At 36.3% G+C, this 23,375-nt stretch overlaps 2 protein-coding genes across 2 annotated transcripts; one reads left to right on the forward strand and one right to left on the reverse strand.

Annotated features, from left to right (window-relative positions):
• The first annotated feature begins 3,219 nt into the window (after positions 1 to 3,219).
• wsb2 (WD repeat and SOCS box containing 2) lies at positions 3,220 to 13,165 on the forward strand. The gene is made up of 9 exons (XM_053481368.1): positions 3,220 to 3,360; positions 5,584 to 5,752; positions 6,210 to 6,394; positions 6,691 to 6,822; positions 9,011 to 9,111; positions 10,113 to 10,303; positions 10,751 to 10,843; positions 11,450 to 11,563; positions 12,754 to 13,165. The coding sequence occupies exons 1-9, from the start codon at positions 3,303 to 3,305 to the stop codon at positions 12,959 to 12,961; spliced, it is 1,251 nt and encodes a 416-aa protein (XP_053337343.1). The 5' UTR covers positions 3,220 to 3,302; the 3' UTR covers positions 12,962 to 13,165.
• Positions 13,070 to 22,015, reverse strand: rfc5 (replication factor C (activator 1) 5). The gene is made up of 11 exons (XM_053481370.1): positions 21,890 to 22,015; positions 20,471 to 20,535; positions 20,158 to 20,294; positions 19,635 to 19,714; positions 18,340 to 18,413; positions 17,239 to 17,398; positions 17,020 to 17,101; positions 16,709 to 16,838; positions 16,546 to 16,623; positions 13,756 to 13,810; positions 13,070 to 13,353 (listed from the first exon to the last, which is right to left on the reverse strand). The coding sequence occupies exons 1-11, from the start codon at positions 21,934 to 21,936 to the stop codon at positions 13,257 to 13,259; spliced, it is 1,005 nt and encodes a 334-aa protein (XP_053337345.1). The 5' UTR covers positions 21,937 to 22,015; the 3' UTR covers positions 13,070 to 13,256.
• Positions 22,016 to 23,375: the final 1,360 nt, after the last annotated feature.

Consider the following 23,375-nt stretch of genomic DNA (forward strand, 5'->3'; position numbering starts at 1 on the left):
AAACATTTTAAACATTTACAAAGCAGCGTTTGTAATCTAGGCTAAACTATTTTTTATTTTAAACTTGTATAGGGCAGGGCAGGTATTTCTACTTTAGCGTTTACAGCCTACGCTAAATAACCACTGACCTTTTTTTTTTGATTTATCACACGGAAATGTTCATTTAGCGTTTTTACGTTCGCTGTGCAAAAAAAGAATGCTAAAACATTAGATTTGGCAGCCTGACCTTTTTTTCTTGTAATGATGTAAATTCCTGACCTCAATTTCTCCTGCACCTCGTCTTCCATCTTCACTTTTATTTCTTTGTTTTTGTTGTGACTGGCAGCGGTAGCTACTTGGGGCTTTTGTGACTTGTCACATGACGTAACCTTATCAAAGAACTTAATAAAATATGAAAATAGATATTCCCAAATATTTAATATTGGCTATAGGGAATTGCACGCAACATACATGGATTTTTTTAGTTAATTTTGTTTTTATTGACCCGCCCCGCAAATAAAGTGACAATTAAAAAAAAAGACAATTACTTTACCCGCCCCAACCTGACCCGCGGGTTACCAGACGACCCGCGCATCACTAGCGTACAGCCTTGTGCTGCCATCTGTTGACAGGTTACAAGACTAATCCCAAAACTTTTTGATACCACCTCTATTATATATGTAAAAAAAACTGTCTATTAGTTTTAAAACAATGGTTTGGTTGGTTTTTTTTTTTGTTTGTTTGTTTTTTTACATTCACTTTAGCAGGAACACTAAGCTTTAACTGATTTCTCCGAGAGTGATGCAATAGAACCGCAACGCCTTGTGTAAACTATAGGAGCATTGTTTTCAGCACAGCGGGTGAATGTCCTTTCATTCTGAATAAATGATTAATCTGATAAGGAACACAAAGTGTCATGTGAGAGAGAGAGAGTTGTCTCAGTGAGCAGTTTTTCCTTCTATTGGGTTGTTTGTTTTTTACACTAGACTGGAAAAGAACCACAAGCTCTATTTAATTAAATCTTCTAGATGAGTATAAATTCTGGGTAGCTATACTAAAAACTGGTGTGAATTTTATGTACAAATAGTTTCTTGTTAAATGAGTTGGGAAAGTTGATTAATAATTATTAATCTATAAATGATTTTCGTCAAGCTAAAAAAAATTTGTGTTCATTTTTTATTACTATTTTGCAAGGTTCAAATATTTCTCTTTCCATTTCTTACAATATCTTGGAGTATCAGGGATGGTTTGGCAACCTCAGTAGCTGACTGTATAAAAACTGTATGCAATAGCTTTTTATACACAAGATTGAAAATGTGTAAATGTTGGTGGTGTGAAAATAATACTGCAAATAAAGGAAGTGTCATGTGACGGGATGTTCATCACATGCCTCTGATGGGACTTACTGTAGGACTGTTTGCAAAGAGTCAGATCATTTAGTTGACTCTTTTGGATAATCAATAGTTCAGTACTATTTTGTTCAAACATGGACAAATTGTGAAAATAATAGGGTTCTTTTTTGAGTAGATGGGGAAGATGCAAGTCACATGGTTCACACTTTAAGAGTGTCGGCATTACTTAGGTCTACAATAAAAACCTTCATAAATAACAGGTGTCTTGTTCACGAACATCCCCAGCCTGTGATGGAGAAAGCTGGAGATAAGAATGTTTTATATCCTTCAAAAATGGGAAAAAAATTCGTTTATTGATATTTCTCTTGTTGAAATGAATTTAATCTTTCTCAGCATGTTCGCCCCACGTGGGAGTAACTTTGAGTGACTTGATGGCTTTCTGGGAGGGAAAGTTTACTTCCAAATTTGGACTGATACTGTACGTTAAGGAAGGAGAAATATTCCTAAACTGAAACATTACTAGTGATGATACACAGATTCATCACTACGAACATGAAAGTAAACGGCAGAGTATGGAAGGGAAACATCCTTAATCGCAGACCAAGTTCAAAAGTCAACCACTAGCTGGAAAACTCATCAATGCTTACAGTTTTCTGGGATTCTCAAGAGCCAGTACTGGAACATCATCAGGAAAAAGAAGGAATAAAAAAGCTTGTTGACAGAGAAACAAAGTGTATTGAAAAGCGAGGAAATTATGTTAAAAATGTATGTTTTTGTCTTTTCTAAAAGTTAATTCAAATAAATTCTACAATCACTAGAGTAATCGGCCATAATTGGATTATTAGATCATTTTTGACCCCTAAATGAACTCAGTCTCAACTGGTTTAAAGAATACTAATGAACAACACATATTTAGTTTATTTACAACTTTTAAAAAGTAGCAAATCCTGTTTTTTTTTTCCTTAACACAACTTTTTTTTCCCTAAAGCCCAACATACAGATATTTTTACCTTTTACATTTACACATAATATTTTCTAAACAAGTCAGTTTTTGGCTCACAGGTACTGACTGTACGTTATCAAGTCCTCTATCCTAAAAAAAAAAAACATTACAAAGTGACACTCCTTTCATAATGTCAAACATCACTTCGTAGTAAGAAGCATCACCATGGCAATAACTACACACATTTCTGGTTACATGGAACCTCTGCTACACAAGTCCCCATGGAAGTTGTTACTACAAAACCGATAGCGTTTTAGAATATCAGTATAAACCTGCAATTTGCCTCATAGCCGGAACTACGGTCAGACTTTTGATTGACTTTTGCTGTAAAAAAGTAATCAAGGTTTTTACACCAATCAGATTTGAGAATTTTGGTGTAAGTTTGGTACATTTACTTATCCTGATATAGATATACAGTACTATATCATATACTGTACCTCTGATGGATTGGCACCCTGTTCGAGGTGTACCCCGCCTCATGCCCTGAGACTCCTGGGATAGGCTCCAGTCCCCACTTTTACTGTCCTGTATACTCACTCACTCATCTTCCAAATGTCTGACCATAGTTCCAGCCATGAGGCAAATTACAGGGCACACATATATACACACTCAAACATTACGGGGAATTTGGGAGCACCTGCATTTTGTGGACTGTGGTCAGAAACCCTCCAAGCACTCTGAGAGCATGCAAAATCCTTGTGGGAATCGAACCCATACCCTGGTGGCGACAATGTTTTAACCTCTAATCCACCGCCGCCCGAATAAATACAGTCTATTGTATTTTATGACATAGCAGTGATTTGCCAAGTGATTCAAACGACTGAGTCAAACAGGTCTGTTCACAGGAATCGATTCCGCGCGTCATCCGAATGATATCTGGCAACCCGGGCGGTGGCGCGCCTTGGGAGAAGCCGTGCGCGGTGTTTATGAGCGCGCGGTGACCCAGGGACTGGAATAATGCGGTGTAGATGGAGGCGCACACGCATCTCCCTCCTGCTCTCCCCGACACACTCGGCACACACCACGGTAAGTCCTCAGCCCTTTCTCTCTCTCTCTCTCTTTTATACCAATCAACCTGCTGGGGTTAAAATCATGGCGATCAGTCGGATAGATAGATCACTCCCGGCTACAGTACCTGCGAGAATTAGGCTTTGTGACGTCATTAATGAAATCGCTGTAAATGTAAAGGCCGAAATGTGCGCTGGTAAGAGCTGACATCTCTGGAGCAAATACTGGTTACATTCCTAATAATAATTCCTAATAATATAGTGTCACGTGACAATCAACATGCTATAACCACACATACACACATACACACACCAAGGCGAGCTCAACACCCTGTCTTGTATAATGATTAAACATCAGAGAAGAATGTGTGTGAAAATAGGAGACAGGCATATTAATAGTAAAATATAATGTAAAAAAATCCCAGCATCATTTGCTGTCAATTATTATTATTATTGTTATTATTATTAAATATTAGCTCTATATATTATAGTACAGTATAATATATATACACTTTATACTTAATATACTTTAAGCTTTATAATTTATTTAATTTATACAGTATATACACTATATAAAACAATATGTATATATATGTATGTGTGTGTGTGTCGATACAGTATATATATTTAATTTATAAATTAAAATTTTATATTTATATTACTGAATTTAATTTATAAATACATTTCATGCTATGTAATATTAACATTATACTTTAAATACTTGTGTGTGTATGTACTGAGACAAGCTACAATGAGTTTTTGGACACTTTCAATATTTAATGACACCGCTGCATTTGCTACAATACGAAAAAATATAAAAAGATACCAGAGGCGTCTTATGGTATTGGAGACATGATCTCATGGCATCGTAGTTTAAAATTTATATAGACCATTCGTTTAAAGTTTATATAGTCAATTCAGTCAACTTTCAGAATACTGGACATAGGTTGGACTGCAGTAATTAGTAATATCTTGTATTCATGAAGACTTCATCTTTAAGACCACTTAAGGAGTTTAGAGTTTAGAGACTAGAACTAGTCTGTGTGCCCACTGGATTATAACTGATATCATAGTTATAGTTATTTTTTTCTCTTTTACACACCAGTTGTCTGCGCTTTATTGTGTTATCAGAAGAAATCTGTTTATAATCGTGGCCGTATAATTATAATCCATGAAATTCCTGCGCAGGTCCAATTCATCAAATGACAGGGGTGACAGACACACTTGTCTAATCCATCTTGTTTAGACATGACTGACTGATTTTATTTCCAGCTGTATTCTTTCTTATTAATAAAAATAATAGTTTTGAAACTTTACCAATGTGAACAGGGAGGAAACTCGCTTCATCATGCATGTTGCAATGATAAAATCTAAATTTTTCAATAACTCATTGTAAATTCTTTATTGTTCTATTTGTCATGCCTTGTTAAATTCTTAACAAAATTATATTTCAAAATAGCCGGCTATGTTCATAATGTTCAAAATGTGATGATCCTCAAACGGAGGAACCAGTTCTGCTTGAAAAGGTGTGACAAAACCTTCACATGTTCGATGGAGTATCTTAATCCTGATATGATAAAACAGCTTTTGTAATATTTAATGTATTATATTTACGAAGGCATATAAATTTCAATTTAGTTCAGTGAACATAATATGGGTATAAATATCCAGGTATGAGTTTACAAATAGCTCAATTATTTCTGCAAAGTTCTTAAAAATAGGAGGTGCTAATATAAAGAGTCTTATCTGATATGCAACGGATCAAGAGGTATTTTATTTATGCAAGAGAAAGTGATGATGAATGTTCTATAACAGAAGCTCTGACGGTAGTCTGACTTTAATTTAGACATAACGAGATTTTAAAAAATGCAAAAAAAAAAAGTATACAGAGCTGTAAACGCTAAGGTTTCTGAAAAGTTTTTTTGTATTTTTGTTGTCTTTTCAACTTGAATAAAGATGGGGCAATAAAAGCAAAAACTGATAAGGGGTAACGTGCACAGCTTACTGTTAACAGCTGCTGTAAATGATAACAGGAACTAATTTGTTTTGCAAACGTTGCAAATCGCGGTGGTAGAAATCACATTACACCAATCACCAAGTAAAACTATTTATAAAAATGTTATAATATAATATAATATAATATATTATAATATAATATAATATAAAAAAACTTAAATATGCATTTGATATTTTTAACTATTCACCAATGCTTGCTTATAATCACATACTTATTGTTTTTCAGATGGGGATGAAATGATCTCTGAACTGAAGCCTGTTTTCCAACCCCGGCTCTACGGATCACCAGGATGCGAGACATGGAGCGTGTGTTTCTCTCCGGATGGTACACGCTTCGCCTGGTCCGCAGGTTACGGATTGGTCAGGGTGCTGCCGTGGCCTCTGCCTTCCAACCTGTACGTGAAACCCAGATCAAAATTTTAAATTATTGATTATATTCATGATTATATAGGAATGTAAAGTGGTGATTTAGTAAGAAAAAGATCACGCTATTTTTTTTGTTTTATTGTGTTTGGGATTTGTGGATGATTGTTGTGATTCACACCAACAAATAGACAAATGAATTGTCTTTAAATATGCTGCTAGGCACCCTTTTTTACTACGATCAGCCATAGCATTAAACATTAACATGAAAAAACGACTAGCTCTTGGGTTTTCCTTGTGAGGGGTGCAGTAATTAGTACTCTGTAAATCATATTTGTTTGTCCATGGGTGCTCGATTGGATTGGGATTTGAGGAATATGGAATATGGAATATGGTTGGCTGCATTGGGCTCTTTGCCTGTATCCAAAAAACCCATAAAGAACCTTTTTCCTTTATAGTGAATAAGAAACCATGTTTTTTTTTTTTTAGTTATGCTGCAGATTCTAAGACCGAAGAGAAAATGCTGGACTGTGGAGACATAGTGTGGGGCATGGGGTTTGGGCCACGTGTCTCCAACCGGGCAAAATCCATCCATCAGCCTGCAAAAGTCCAAGAACTGCTGATAGCAACAGGCCTCACTAACGGGACGATCAAGGTGTGGGTCGTCTCCACTGGTAAGATTTGCAATAAAGTAAGATGGTAATTGCTAACCTCGAAAGATCTAATAACCTTTAAGTAACATTATATTCTGTTTGTTTAGCTGGCTTATGTGTGTCAAGTTTGGACACGGCTTTAAAGTTTCTCAAAGAACTTTGCACTCATTCGTACTTTACATAATGGTGACTCTTATGTAATCTCGATTGCTTTATCCCTTATCAATCATACACAAACTGTTTATACTCACCAAAACCACACAATGTAATCAGGCCACTTCTCCTTCTTCTTTTTCTAATGCTGGTTTCACTTTTAGGAAAGCTGTTGTTTAATCTGACTGGCCATCAGTCTGTTGTGAGAGATTTGGTCTTTACTCCAAATGGGAGTCTCACTCTGGTGTCAGCCTCCAGGGACAAAACGTTGAGAGTTTGGGACTTGACAAAGAAAGGTGAGTTCATTTGTTATAATAAAACAAACCATGATATGTATAGAATGCTGTGCTGCTTTGCATACAGTGAGCTGCTAGTTTATAATTTAACTACATTCAATACCTAATAAGCTTGAGCCACAATTTCATTACAAGCAATCCCAGCTCATGAGACATTTTTACTCTGGTACATGCTATAGTGGACTATGACAAACTGTAGTACAGCTCATAATATACTATAGTATTACCATGGTTCTTTAGACATTACCATGGTAGGCACCATAGGACTTTGGGTTAGGTACTAGTACTAGGACTATGTTGTGTACTGCAACACTTTGGTGAATACCAGGGTACATATTGGGTACCACAGTCACTACCAAAGTTCGGCAGATATACTGTATACTATGATATATTTGTACATACTGTACCATAATAAATATGTTAGTACATACTACAATTATCATACAGATCATACCATATTATTGTATATAATGTTAAGAGTTTCAACATACACAATGGTACAGTGGAACCTTGGATTAAGAGCATAATTTGTTCTGGAAGTGGGCTCGTATTCCAAAACACTCGTAAATAAAATTTTCCCATAAGAAATAATGGAAACTCAAATTATTCGTTCCACAGCCCAAAATAATAAATACATAAACAAAAAAAAAGAATTAATTTCGGCGTCAAAACAAAGAGCGCATGCATGCTACATGATACTCGGTATTAATAAACCAAGACTTGCTCGTTTTTCAAGTCAAATTTATTTAAAATCTTTGCTCGTCTTGTGGAACACTCGCAAACCGTGTTACTCGCAATCCAAGGTTCCACTGTATTTAATTTATGTTACATAAATATATATAAATATTATTAATGATATATATAATATTTATATACATAATAATATTAATAATTTCTCTCTCTCTCTCTCTCTCTCTCTATATATATATATATATATATATATATATATATATATATATATGTGTGTGTGTATGTAAATACTACCTTTATGGTACATAAACATGTGTAACATATTTTTGATAGTCACTTGGTACGTGATCCATACTACCATACTACAGTACAGGGTAGAGTCATGCACCATATTATAGTCCATGTACTGCTGTACTAATACACAGTATGTACCTAGTAGAACAATGCATAGTGTGGTAAATGTATTTATTTATATCAGAAAATAAGTACCATTGTACTATGTGCCATGGCACTACCATGTTAAAAAAAACTTTTTAATGAGGAATGCTGACATAAGGTGTTTGTGTGTTTATTATAGTGTGGTACATGTACTAAATCAGCAAATAGGTTACAATGTGACTGTCAAAGAACCCATAATACTCAGTATGGTACGCAGTACCATCGGTACAACCATAGTACAAATTATTGTTTGTCTTTCGGCTGCTCCCATCGAGGTGTCGCCACAGCAGACACAAATGCTGCTTTTCACCTTGGAGGAATCCAAAGTAGTGATGGTATTGACATAGCTAGGTAATGTGTAACTACTGCAGTGAAACAATTTTTTTTCATCTTAACATAATAGCACAAACACATTTTATTGCTCTGAATGCTTTAGCTCTTTTCACTGTTTCGCTAGCCAGCTGCTTAGTCGCTACCTACAAATCTTACAGTTTAAGTTTAACAATTAATTAGCTACATAGCAAGCCTGCTATGTAGCTAAATCTGTTTAGCCATTTCAAAGAAAAACAATTTGCCAACACCAACCATCTACTGTAATTATCTACAGTACTAAGCTATAAATAAGCTAGCTATTTATGGTTAGCTAACAGAATCCTGCAAGAGCCTCTCATGATAACAGTAACAAGATTTTTAAATATCATGCTAATGCTAATAAGCTAGGTTTTTGCAAAAAAAAAAAAAAAAATTCTCTGTTCACTATGACACTTTGTGTAAATTTCTTTTAAAAAAAAAAAGCTAACTAGTAGCTACAGTGCTTCAAGAGCTGTTAGCTGACTAGCCGTCATATGCTACAAAATTTTATAGTTTATCTTTCTCCAAATAATGATCTGACAAGCATTTGGTTCAGAGACTGACCATGTTTTCATTTTTTCTTTTTTGTCAGTGAACCCTTGTGAACCTTGTGTTTTTTTTTTTTTTATGTGGGTAACTTAGTCATGTAACGTCAGTTAGCTTGCTAATCTGCATTGCTTACATGTTTTCTTTTGTTTACCATCACCAGGGCCACCATCCCGTGTGCTTACCGGTCCAAACAACTGGGTGTTTAAATGTTCTGTTTCTCCAGACAGTAGTCTGATTGCTTCAGTCTGTAACCTCGACACAGTGAGTACATTTCACAATTACGTTTGATAAGACTCTAGACTTTAGAGGAAGTTGTGTTTTGGTGGCTTGTCTTGGCTGATCCCTTAAAATAAAATAAAAAAAAAAATAGTGCTAAAAGAACATTTCTACCTAAAAAGATTCCATGTATATCCAGAAAAAAACATTACCTGCATTACCCATAAGACATTTTACCATGGTATAGGTACCATACTATTTTTTGACAGAACCATCATTTGCTGATATACCGTACTGCACTATGGTACAGTACATGGTTTTAACATGGTACCTACGTTGGTACAACAGTACATGTACAGTACTATAGTGTGGTACATGGCTTTAGTGGTCTACATTGGCTGTCAAAGTTCAGCAAGGACGTAACATGGTACTACCTGTACTAAACCATACCAATACTATGTACTAACAAATTGAATTGAGATGGGGGAAAAAATCACATGGTGATTCCCATCTATAATAGCTAATATAAATATGTAATATCTAACAAACATACTAGAACATGTTAGATGCCCGCTTACCTATGGCAGCCACTGTGGTACCCACCAAGGTTCATGGTTTGGTTCACTATACTACTTCCACGGTACTCACTGAAGGGACGTAGTACCTACGCTGCTACTCTAGATCCTATGAGGCCTACCATGGGAATGTATGAGGTACCACAGTGGTGTATTATACTTTACAGTGGTATATTATGGTATGTACTATAGTTTAGTTATATTTCATATGGGTGGTTTTAGACCAATAGTTAATGTATAATGTTACTAAAGTTACTACAAGTGCTCTTTAATAACCTTATTTTATAGATCCATGTTAAATGTTTCATGTTTATAAATGTAAATTAGCTATTAACTTGTTTTCAGTTATATATAATGTTTTTAATATATATTTTTATTTCAGTGAATTTAGTATCTTAAAATCAATTAAGCTAGTTCCCTTAAAGAAAGGCGGGTGTGTTTCTGATTGGACGATGTCCTTTGTCCTGATAGAAAGTTTATCTCTGGAGTCTTCGATCCTTCACCTTTGTCAGGAACCTGAAATACGATCAGGAGCGTTCCATGGTGTCCTGTGATTTCTCTGCGGACGGAGCGCTGCTTGCGGTTGGGTCGTATCGTGCAGTGACAGGATGGTGGCTGGACCTGTGGGATCCCTACACTGCAGATCACCTGGTTAAAGTGGAGTGAGTGCGCAAGACAGTCGTTAAAGGAGTGGTTTGTCATTTTTTAAGGGCCTATGATGTGACTCATATTTGAGGCAAAATCACAAATAGGATTTAGTTTAATCCCATTTAAGCCACTTTATTTCTCTATTTGTTTCAACTATACAGAATATTTTAAACTAAAAAGCATGTATTTAGCCAGAGGGGTGGAGACAGATACATTGCAAGGAAGTATTGCGAATCAGTTTGTTTTCAGAGATTAAAACTATTTCAAATAAATAAAAAATAATGATTTAAAAAAATCTTTAAAAAAATACAGCTTTAATGCCCAAACCAGACTCATTAATAACAAATATGGCTACTTATAATCAGCTGTCAACATTATCACAATGTTCTCTTTTAAATAAAGATTGATATTGTTAACAGGAAATAGTGTACACCCTCCCACTGGTCTCACTTTCTCCCCAGGGAATGTGATCTGTGTGTATACAGAAATGACAACCTTATGACGGCTTTGACGTTCTCTCCTGTTTTCCCTCATCTGGCTTTTAAAGACTACAGGTGAGACATCTTTATTAATACAGCATATACACAACCTTTACATCATTACATACAGTATTTATGTACAGTGCTGTAAAAGACTCGTTGCCAGTTATCGCAAACGCTTGATTGCGGTTGTTCCTGCCAAGGATGGCACAACCGGTTATTGGGTTTAGGGGACAATTACTTTTTTTACATAGGGCCAGGTAATGTAGATTTGGACAGCTCCAAACCTTTTCTTAAATAAACTAAATCATCATTTTTGGATTTATTCTGTTTATGTTTGTAAAAATTTGTGTGACACAGATGCAAAACCAGGAAGGGGGCAAATCAATTTACAACCAGTTAAACTCAATTGTTCCATAAAAAACCTAGAACTGAATTTGCCTTATGAATAAAATGCTTTTTTTTCCTGAAATCTTTTTCTTATCTACATTTTCTATTTCTAATGTAACGTCTTGAACCATAATCTTAATCCATATATTTATTTATAGTGTATAGCATACATCTGGATTAAAAATATGGTGTGGCATGCTGCCATGCCTTTCTTGTCACTGTTTTCAGCATATTTGTTACACGCCGTCCTTTTCTTTTTTTAACTAAAGACTTCCTGCTATTGTTTGACAGGGCGTTACAGATTTGGGACATGGAACAAGACAAACTGGTTTTGGTGTCAGATCGTAACCGGGTCAGCGGACTGTGCTGCGCTTTCCACCCACAAGGCAGCGCCATTGCGACAGGGTAACACATGGCACTGAAAACAGGCTTGGGGTAGCCTAGATAAATTTTTCCCCAACCCTGATCCTGGAGGACAAGATGCTTTCCACATTGATATGGGAAGAGTTGTGTTTTCTCAGCTCACAGCTCTCCTGATTTAACTAATAAACCAAAGTCTTTTATGATTAGACGTAGGTGTGTTCTCCAGGGTCAGGGATGGGATTCACTGTACTAGACCACATTCCTTAGATTTTTTACATAGCATTAATATTGACTTATGTGAGCGTTGCATCCTGACAATTCAGGCTTTTACAGTGACTCATCTGAATGCCAGTTTCAGGAAATAACTGGAGGTTGAGTCAGTAAAAAGGATTGATGCAAATCACTTTTTCCATGAATGGAGGTGTGAAAATGATTGACATTTACAGGACTGTGATGAGAGACTTCGCCATAGTAAACCAAGTGACGGGTGCAAAAGTTTTAAAGAATTCTTTATGTCCAGCTTGCAGCCCACTGCAGTCGTTTCCGTGAACATACACCGCGTGAAACGTTTAGGCCAGGACATAAAGCAGGCAGCCTGATCATGGCTCTGGCGTACTAAGAAAACTTTCTACCTTGATGGTGTCCAAGCACTAGTGAAACACTGGGATATGTGCATTATTAGGGGATTATATAGTCCTGGTTTGACTTGAACACCCTTGAGTCATTTATTGAGCTAAAGTAAAAAAGTAGCTTACTAGTCATTTCGTTTTAATATAACTGATATTCTTATTTAAAATGTCATTATAAATGTTTAAAATGTATATGTATTAGATGTATTTCACTTTCGCACCTTTTTTTTTTTAATCAGACAATTTCTCGTAGTTCATGTTTCTCAGACAGACAGCTTTGTGTTTCTGATATGGATTCTCAAACAACAGGAATTTTCCCCTCGAGTGAAGCTCTTTGTATAGTTAATAAATTAAAAAGATTTGTTTGTTTTTTTAGCATTTACAATATTCATATTCAGCGATAACACAATTCTATTTTATAAAGAATATATAAAAATAATTCTTATTTACAGAACCTTCTTTACTTTAAAGCATTAGTACTTGTAACATGTTAAACAAATCTGACCTTTACAATTTCTTAAATTCTTTAAGTTTTAGTTCTAATTTCACTATTTATTTATTTATTTATTTATTTATTTTATATGTAATATTATTTGGTTCCAGGTGTCGAGACGGACACGTAAAGTTTTGGAGAGTCCCTCGTCTGGTTCCCAGCCTGCGGCATTTATGTCGCGTCGTGCTCAGGTACTCGGTGTCCACGTTCCAGGTGCAGGCGTTACCTCTCCCGAAGAAAATTCTGGACTTCCTCACATACAGAGACTTTCCTAAGAATAAGAAAAAGATCCTACGCTGCAGGGAACATTACAGCTGATAAACTGCTATACGAGACTGCTTTTATTGTAAAGCTTGAAATAAAATAAAAAATGAATAAAAAAAAAAGGAGAGGGGAATATAATGAAAATAATGAGACTTCTTAAGAAAGACATATTTATTTAAACAATTTTACATTATATATAACTGCTGCTGTAACACTGGTACATTTGAATAGATGTAATGAACTTGATTTTGTTCTGTACACCTTCGTTGTGTGGGATTTTTGAGTCTTTGACTGAAAACTGTTTTGGTGGCGTGTAAGAGAGAAAGAGACAGACAAAGATTTAACGGGACTAGCCGTCATTGACCACCATATCTCTAACCGCCTGGAAAGCAGCCACCATAGAGCTCAGCTGAATCTTCTCACTGGTTCCAGAGGCCAGGCGATACCTGAGAGAGAGAGAGGGTGAGAAAGAGTGAGAGGGAGAAATCAGAATCAATACAGAATGAGTAAAAGAGAACAGGATGAGCAGATTTGAGAATAAGAGAAAAACATTAGAGAATAAAAATGCAATAGAAGACAACAAATGAGAGAGAATGAGCACACGAAAGAGTTAGAAAACAGAATGACAAAAGAAATTAGACAGAACAGGCAGAAAGAAAGAGCGAGTATGGAAGAACAATGAAACAAAATAATGTGAGAATGAAGAAACAAGAAAATGGACAAATCAGACTGAGGGGATGCAAGAGAGTGAATAAGATCGAAGGACAAAACAGATCAGTGAACATAAGAAGTAAGAGAAAGGAGGAGCTTAAGTGTTATAGATAAAGCTCAACCCTTCCACTACTCACTCAATGTCGGCAAGCTTGATCAGCAAACCCATCCGGATCGCCGGAGGGAAATCCACTGCAGAAGAGCGAGAGGAAAAGAATTATTAATGTGATTGATCAGATAGGACAACGTGTCTCAACTTCATCTCTTTAGTTTTGCGCTGGAGCATTAAAACTTAATACACACTTCACTTTGGCCTCATGTATTCATTTATATTGTTTTACAGAATGGCTCATTAATACAGCACTGTCGAGGTGTGTGTGTGTGAAATTCAGAGATTTAACCTGGTTTTTACTGATGGTTCCATGAAAATTCCTAAGAATGATTTTAACTGGGAGACATGATGACACAATCAGTGTTGGGGGATGTTACTTTTTAAAGTAATTACATTACAAAATTACTGTCATTAAAAAGTAATAAGTTACATTACAGCGTTACTTTCTGATAAAAGTGACTAGTTCGAGTACTTTTCCATTGCAGAAAACGAAAACTCCTTTGTGATTCCTAATGCATGTTGTTTTAGTCAAGACCTTTATAATTATTCTACCATCATCACTCCCATAATCTGTTAACTACTAACACCCCTCTCACCTACGTGGTTTCGCGCGGTCTCCATAATTCACTGCGAGTTTTGGTTGTGTGATTAGATTTCTATCTTTACGTGCGTCGGTCCTCTCATAGTCAAACCGCATAGGTAAGTTAGTTTTTTTTTTTATGGTGTGTAAGGTGTCCTTGAGTGTCATGAAAGGCGCCTACAAATAGAATCTATCATTATTATTATTATTATTATTATTATTATTATTAAAACAGCAGGAATAACAGAGGGGGGCGGGTTATCGGGGGCAGAGCTTGTAGGACGCCTTTCACACACAATAAGGAATTGGGAATGACTGCTGTCTCGCTTACTGACAACATAAATTGTCTGAATAATGGATTACATTTTTGAAAAAGCAACTAAATAACTGAATAACTTAACTGGTGGACCTAACGCGGTAAATTACTCATTACATCAAAAAAGTAATCCGCGTTCTTTGTAACGCGTTACACCCAACACTGGACACAATATAATATTAATATTGAGATGAATTACTGTATGTCATAATACACAAGTTTGCGATATCACCAATATGACAATATTTATTTTTTTTAGGAAATTTCATTTTGAATAATCACAAAAATTAAATGGGACTGAAAGAAAGAGTTTTTCCCGCCTTCCTTTTAAATTAAACATTTAAAACTGTAACATGAACAGATTTCTTTATTTCTTGGTTGTTAAGATCCAGAGCAGGATTTATAAATTTTTTGCGATGTAACATTGCTGAGCCTAGACCTAAGCAACTGAACGCTAACATAATGCTAACAATATTAGCATGATTCACATGTTGCTAGTATAATGCTAACATGAGTAGCGTATGACTCCAATCTGATTAGCATGGTGCTAACAATTTTTATGTTGCATCTCTTAGTTACAGATATTAGCATTTAGCTATTCACTGCTAGCCTCTTTGGTGGCATGAGTCAAAAATACTGAGCCCTCCCCCGTTTCTCTACGACAATGGGATCCACCAGTTCTTATGGAACTTATGTCAATAGGGCAAATTTATGCACCTTAGACCCCAGGGGTACAACTGAAACCCTCTTGCGGGGTATGTTCGAACACAGCTTGCAAGCCCCTTTATTAAATGTAGTAAATTTGAAATTTCTACCAAATTCCCACCCTTCTCTTTACAAGCACCACTAATAATAATAATAATAATCATTGTCAAGAGAACTACATTATAATTAACTGGTGATAATTACCAAGTCTCACTCGTTAGCAACATTCTTCTCGTAACTCAAATTAACAAGCAAAAGAAGCCAAGAGATCTTAGTTCATCATCCGCACATCAGGGCCCGTTTTCACAAAGCTCTTTAAGCCTAAAAGTTGCTCCTAGTAACGAAATTCTAAGAAAATTCTTAGACTTATGACATTTTCTTAGAATTTCCCCTTAAATTTAGAAGTAAATCTTAGTAAAGAAAAATGATTCAAGACACATCTTGGCTCTAAAAATTGTTAAGAATAGAGAGGAGGACTTTTAAGAGGCTTAAGAATTTTTATAGCAGAGGACAAAATATTCTCCAAACAATCGATGTAAAGCTAAAATAAAAATACTGCTTTTCAGTCCAATTTGTTTTTTTTCTTGTTTTACTCCCTTGGACTGTTGGCTACATACATACCGTCCTGCAATCATGTACACGAGTAAAATCTGAGCCATATGGCTCCCATCAATCTAAAATAGATTACAAGTAATAAAATCAGTTTGGTAAATAAATGTGACTTAAATATAGTAGAATTTAAAAACTACTGTGTGGAAATTGGTTGCTTCAAAAGTAGACACATTATCAACATTTGGCTGTTTTAATTATCTATTTAGCCTATAACAGAAACTTTGCATAAAGTAGACTGTAGTCGTGATTATACAATTTCTTCATATACAAACGTTATGATGTCATTGTCTATTCTATTATCAAATATTCTATTTTCTCAAAATGCTTTTTAAGACCTTTACAGAGGTTATTTTTTTTATCAACCAATCACAGTCCTTGAATTGCTGCATCATCCCTAGCAACGGGGTCAACCACACCTCCTCACTAAGATAAAGATTTTCGTACTTTCCTAGTTGCTCTGAGAAGTTTCCTAAATCACTTTTAGTCTAGGACTCCCAGCTAGGACATTTTAAGCTAAGGTAGGAGCTCTCTGAGAGAATTCTAAAAACACTGTTCCAGGTCTTCAGTCTAGGCTTCAGTATAAACTCCTCAACCTGTCTTACCTCTGTGTATGAGAAGATGTAGCTCGGTCAGGATATCATGCAGCGCTAAACCTTTTAGCGTTTTCAGCTGGAGGATTTCTGTTAGCATGCCGTTAAGGAAGAATACGTCTTTATGCTTTAAGAATGGGCGTGTCTTTAAGAGTGTAAAAGTTGTTAAGGATACGGTTATACGCCGTGGTGAAGTCTTTGTTCAAGGCCCAGTCCAGGATGTTGGCGATGTCTGAGCGAAGAGGATGACCCGTGCATGTGTACACCGTCTCCTCCGTCACCTTCCCATAGGCCATGTGGGTGCTCTGGACAGACGACAATCAACGTCTTGAATCCATCATTAAATTAAAATTTGTTATTACAGGTGAACTGCTGTGGTACAAAAGGAATAAAAACACTCCGTGATTTGCTCTTATATATTTCTTAATGGTGACGTGACACCCGTATTTTCATTATAATCTTCATTCATTTCTCCCGCGCAAGCACCTGTAGAATGTTCAACGATCGCCTCATGTCTCCTGTAGACAGCGTCACGATAGCCTTCATGCCGTCTGGAGTGATGTTGATGCTGAAAGAAATCATACAGACGACAAAACAAGATCATCTCAGCAGTGTTTTAGCGCCAAATGAATTTTAGCATAGTGCGGCTGATCTCTCAAAGCATGAACTGTCAAAGTGAACACACTCCGAGTCAATGAGCTTCACCTCTCCTGCTGGATGACGTGCTCGAGTCGGGGGATCATCTGGGTCTGGGACAGGGGGCCGAAGCGGAAGCGTGTGCATCGAGACTGCAGCGCGGGGATGATTTTAGACAGGTAGTTACAGATCAGACAGAACCGAGTGTTCTCCGTGAACTTCTCAATCACTGGAGAGAGAGAAGGCATGGGGAGGAAGAGAGAGAGAAAGAGAGACACAGAGATAAGCAAGCATGACGAGGAGGAAAGAGCGAGACAAGCAAGCATGAGGAGGAGGAGAGAGAGCGAGACAAGCAAGGAGGAGGAAGAGAGAGAGAGGGAGAGAGAGAGAGAAGCGAGGAGGAGGAGGAGAGAAAAAGAGAGAGCAAGGCAAGCAAGCATGAGGAGGAGAGAGAGCAAGATAAGCAAGCATGAGGAGGAGGACAGAGAGAAAGAGAGAGACAAGCAAGCATGAGGAGAAGGACAGCATGAAAGAGAGCATGGAGAAACAAAAAGATTGTAAAGAAGAGACAGAAAGATCAAGTAAGTATGGGGGAAAGAGACAGAAAAGAGAGAACCAGACAGTAAACACAAAAAGCACAAAGAATGCGAGAGAGAGAGATAATTAGACCAAGAGATAGAAAGAGTGAGAGATATGAGAAAAAATGGCAGATGAGAGAATCCAAAAGGTTTAAATATCAGAAAAGGAAAAAACAGGAGAAAGAACAAAGGAGAATCGGGGATGAGAGAAAGAGTGAGACAGCGAGGGAAAGCAAGACAGAAACAACAAGGCAGAGCGCGAGTAAAGAACATGGCGAGAGCATGAGAGACAAAGACACACGCAGAGCGAGACACACGCAATCGGAAAGCGAGAGACAGAAAAGAAAGAAAGAGAGACATCACAAAGAAAAGAGACAAGCAAAAACGTACACACAGAGACAGACAGACAGAGAGAGAGAGAGAGATTATTTAACAATAGATGTTTGAAATCCTTTAACACTTCTTCTACAGTTTGTGTGTGAGAGTGTGTGTGTGTGTGTGTGTGTGTGTACATGTAGGAGAGTAAGATTTGGACACAGGGCCATGTGGAAGCCCAGCAGGTGAGCTGCTAGAGGGGCAGATGGTCCAGTACCTCTCCTTAAAGCGTTCTGAGCGTCCTGGGTCATGGCATCCGCCTCATCCAGAATCACCAACTTGAAACCCTTCCTACACACACACACACACACACACACACACACACACACACACACACACACACAATGAGTGATAAGAATACACCAGTCAGAAACAAGCAAACATGATAAACAAAATCATCATTTTCACACAGTACAAATGTTTACTCCGTCTAATTAGAGCCGAGCGACTAAATGTGTTTCATCACGACCAGCATTCTGGCTTCTTTTATTTAACAATGCGTTTTAAGAAGTATTGTGATTATGTAACGGTTTGATCATCTAAAAGATCTGGCTGTATGCATAAAATACAGGGCGTCCTGTATAAACTGGACAGTGAAAAAATGAATAATGAATAAACAGAAGAACACAGTTCTAGTCACATGAACAAGTATACCTTTGCATATTATAAAAAAAAAAAAAGTTCTTTATTAATACGTTTATTTGGGTTGGATTTGTCCATTTTGCTACACTTTTTTTTTTTTTTTTTTTTTTACACAGCCATTAAAATGATAATCAGTTAAAGTTCTTTTGTTTATATATATATATATATATATATATTAAATTATTATTATTTTTTTTTTTTACATCATTAAACCTAATAAAATTTTATAAACGTGATTAACTGCAAAACCGCAGAACCTGACTTAAGTTAGCCAACAGGCGTTCTGTATGCTTTTAACTTTTTTTTCCGTGTAATGAAAGTTTTTTTTTTTTTTTTTAGGATTTCAATCAGCCAATTAATTAATATGATGAAAAAGCTATTAAAAATACATTACACACATTATTTGAGATTATTTGTAAAATTATAGCCCATATAACACATAATACACGTGTACAGTTTGAAAGTCTTTTTAAGTTTAACAATTTACGGTTGAAATTGAAATTGTATTTGTAACAACGGACTTTAAATCGAAGCAGCTTTACAGGAATAAAACTTCTGGATAATAATAATAATTCTTAAAAAAAAAAAAAAAAAAAAAAAAACAGTATTCAGCTTCATCAGTTTGTTTGTTCATGTCATCTCAAGCCAGAGACGACCTGAAGACAGTGCCAAGGAGAATCTCCTTGACACATGAGAGGAGTCAGTCTCAAAAGGGAGCCCAGTCTCATTAAGGCAACATTAGATAAACAGAGAAATAATAAAGCAATAAAACAATTAAAATGAAAAAGGGATTTTATTGTATTATTCAGATAAATGAACTTGATCATCAGGTTAGCTCTTACTGTGCAGCCTTGAAAGAAATGCTCTTACTTGAAAATGGTCCTGGTGCTGGCAAAGCTGAGGATCGGGCCTCGGACCACATCTATACCCCGGTCGTCTGACGCATTGAGCTGCGCAAACAGAATGCATTTTTTTTTTTAAATAAATAGAAAAAGGAAAAAAAAAAAAATACTCATTTAGAGCTCATTCTGGACAAATGTGTGGAATGTTTTTTTTTCCGAGTAGTAATACTAGAGGTGTTCGAGTCAAACCGAGACTTGATTTGTGCAGAATAAAAACAGAACAGTTAAAGTAAAAAGAGAAAAAAACTCCTTTTAATTCTTTATATAATCCCCTGCAACACTAATACACTGACACTAGTGCTTGGAAAGTTCATCACAGGTCCCAACGTCCCCCTTTTTACCAAATTTACCAATTCCATTTAGCATTTGAAATCTATTTGGCATTTTATTTCTATGTCTGTAAATATACTTGCATACAACAATAATGTTATTACTGATCTACAATCCAAAACCTTATCTAACGACATATATTTTTTTAAAGCCTGTAGTACCTCCAGAACCATGGAGTTGAACTCTTTGTCCTTGTAGAGCTGTTTAGCACAGGCTAAAATGGTGGAGGTCTTTCCTGTTCCCGGAGGTCCGTAAAACAGCAGGTGTGGCAGTCGGTCTTCTTTGATGAACTTCTGAACTGAAAAAAAAGCCACAAAAGGATTTCTGTATTAATACTGTTAGCTAAAACATTAGACATTGCAGTTGTATGCACTCCACTGCGCATTGGACAGAAATGCACATTTGCTTGCCTGCATGAGCACAAGGATCCAGGCATGAAGACCTGTCTGGTTCGTTTCATCCCTCATTACTTACTCGTACTCAGAATGTCCTGATGCGAGATCAAATCGTCCAGCTTCTGTGGTCTGTACTTTTCAACCCTGCAACAAAAGGCAATTCAATCTTTTTTCCAAAAAAACAAAAAACAAACAAACAAACAAACAAAAAAAAGACATCAAGCGAACACACCTGCATTCAAGCGACCAGTAATCACAGTGTCAAACGAAAGACAATTTGGTAATATTACAATACACGGGAGATATGTCTTGTATTGCAGCATAAAGCACGGCTGTGATGTGGATAATAAAAGCTGTACTTCATTCTGCACTTTTGTGGGTTTTCTCTATGTTCTTCCTTCCACAGTCCAGAAACATGCAGATTGTTCTTCTCAAATTGCCTGTAGTGTGAATGTTGACCGGAGGTCCTACCACGGGATGCATACAATAGTCACTATTGCCTTTCACATTTCCTAGTTGGGCTACAGAGGTTCCTAGATGTTTCTAGATGGTTCCCCACTTTGTGGGTTTTCTCCAGGTTCTTCGGTTTCCTCCGATAGCAGACATAACGCAGGCATCAAACCCAGGACCTGGAGGTGCAAGGCGACAGTGCTAACCACTAAGCTAACGTGTCACCTTAATAGACTTCAAAAGACTCCCACAGCCAAAATCACAGAGGTCACATGACTGGCTGGTTGGAGAACTGAGATGTACAAGTGTTCCTAATACAGTGGACAGTGAGTGTATATTCAAGTTATTAAACATATTTAAACAATAAGCCAAATATATAGTTTGGGTCCAATCTTTTTAATAGGCAGGAAAAAAATCCTTAGAATATATTTATTAATAACAATAATATTCAAGAGCCAAAAGATAACGAGATTTTATAATATCGCGAGATTTGACAACTCCATTTTCTACCATCGTGAACTTCTTCGATAGTGTACTTTAATTATATTGTGCCCAAAATACGTCCATGAAATAAGCTATCAATTTTGTTTTGAAATATAATGCACGTTAGTCAGCTAACCATAATAAAAAGATGTTAAAGAAAATGAAACATTAGCATATTCTAAACCCTACCCGCATTCATAACAACTTCCGCGTTACTGGTGAACTGTACAATCAAAAGAGGTCAAGGTTGACGCACAAGCCAATCATAACAGAGAGCACGACAGAACTAGCCAATTAAAAAAATTTAGGGGCGTATTTTTTCCCCCCGGAATGAAAGCGCAGAAGAAATTAGTCAAAAACAGACAGAAATCGGGATACATTAAAACCAAAACAACTATAAAGAATGCTGCGCTATCAATTTAGATAACTTATTAATATGCTGGCGCAAATTCGCATTTGTACATTAATCCTGAGCTTCCGTTATTTCTTCTTTTTATAAACTTTAGCCTAATTTACCCATAAACATGCTCGTTTTGCATAAAGTATTAACTTCCCAAAGTCTTACCATGGTAAATTCCTTGTCTGAAGAGGTGGCTTGCTTGTTGATGCCATTTATTATCTGTCTTAATCACAATAACCACGCTATAACGCAAGAGAATCCCTTTGGCGCGCTTTCTGACAACAATTTTACGTCAGTTCGAGCTGCTTGACGGCGGCTGGGCTATCCAATCAGGGCTGCGAAACTATGGAGTTACCACGCCCACTCAATTCTGTTACTACACCCACTTTACTATACAAGTAGAAGGGTGCAACAACCATTAAAAATGTTTTTTTAAATAAATTGTTTATCACACATAAACTATAAAACAAAGACTGTATGTTTAGTTAGAACTAGGACACTTTTTTATCACTAAGCTGTTTCCCATATCATGAAAAAAAGTTTAGTTTCATAAAATTATAATTTTTTTTATCACTAAGCTGTATCCCACATCATAAAAAAAAAATAAAACTGAACATTTTTTCATGATGTGGGATACAGCTTAGTGATATATATATATATATATATATATATATATAGTTTGTGTATTGCAATCAGCCTGGAGAAGCTACTTGGATAAGTAGTATCTACTCAACAAGAAAGAAGTCCAGTTGACGTGACTCAACTTCCAGATCTTGTAATACAAGAGTTTTTCTTTTATCATTTAATAGCGTTTAATTACTTTCAACAGTAGCCAAACCTGTCAAAACATACTGTATAGTATATAACCCCCACCAGTGACATTAACTAGCTTGTTAGTGCACTTTTCTTCCCACAGTTAAATACACATACAGTTAAACAGGTTTGGGTAACTGATTTGTAATCCAATTATTTAGTTCAACACTAATATTTTGGATAACATGGAGGTTCTGAGTGCCCGGCCAGTTGCACGCTTTCAGATTTCGTTCAAACAGCACTGATTTTAGTGTTCAGTGTGGTGGGGAGTTAATGTGTGAAAATGATTCCTTATGCTTCCAGAACCACTATTTCACAATTTGAATCCTGGATTATGATTATTAATATTGATGTTATAACCTGGTCATTCAGTACATTCAGGTCATCAGCTGACTTTATTTTATTGCCACATAACCTTGCTAAGTCTAGATCTGACCAACTGAAGCAACCAGATCATAAAGATAAAGGGACTTTATTGTCATTGTAGTGATACAATGAAATTTGTTTGGTACAGTAGCTCTCAGCAGCAATAAGAAATTGTAAAAATAAACAACAATAAAAAGATTTTTTACCATGCAACTTCATTAAGTGTTTAAGCGATCACTATTTGTGATTTTTTCCCCCTACTGCATTACTCCCACAAAGGTGGCGGTTCATCACTATCCTTCCACGTTCGGATAACGTGTTGAAGGGTTTATAACTCAGATCCAGTAATTTCAAATCTCCTTAGTTGTTTTCTTTGCTTAATGCAGCCCAATAATTTGACAATTCTGAAATGGTGACTTTTTTGACCGAGCAGTGTAGATTTAGGTAACGTACATGTGTTTTGAGAGCTCAT

The sequence above is a fragment of the Clarias gariepinus genome, chromosome 21 (genome assembly GCF_024256425.1).
Source record: "Clarias gariepinus isolate MV-2021 ecotype Netherlands chromosome 21, CGAR_prim_01v2, whole genome shotgun sequence".
In the NCBI taxonomy this organism is placed as follows: domain Eukaryota; kingdom Metazoa; phylum Chordata; class Actinopteri; order Siluriformes; family Clariidae; genus Clarias; species Clarias gariepinus.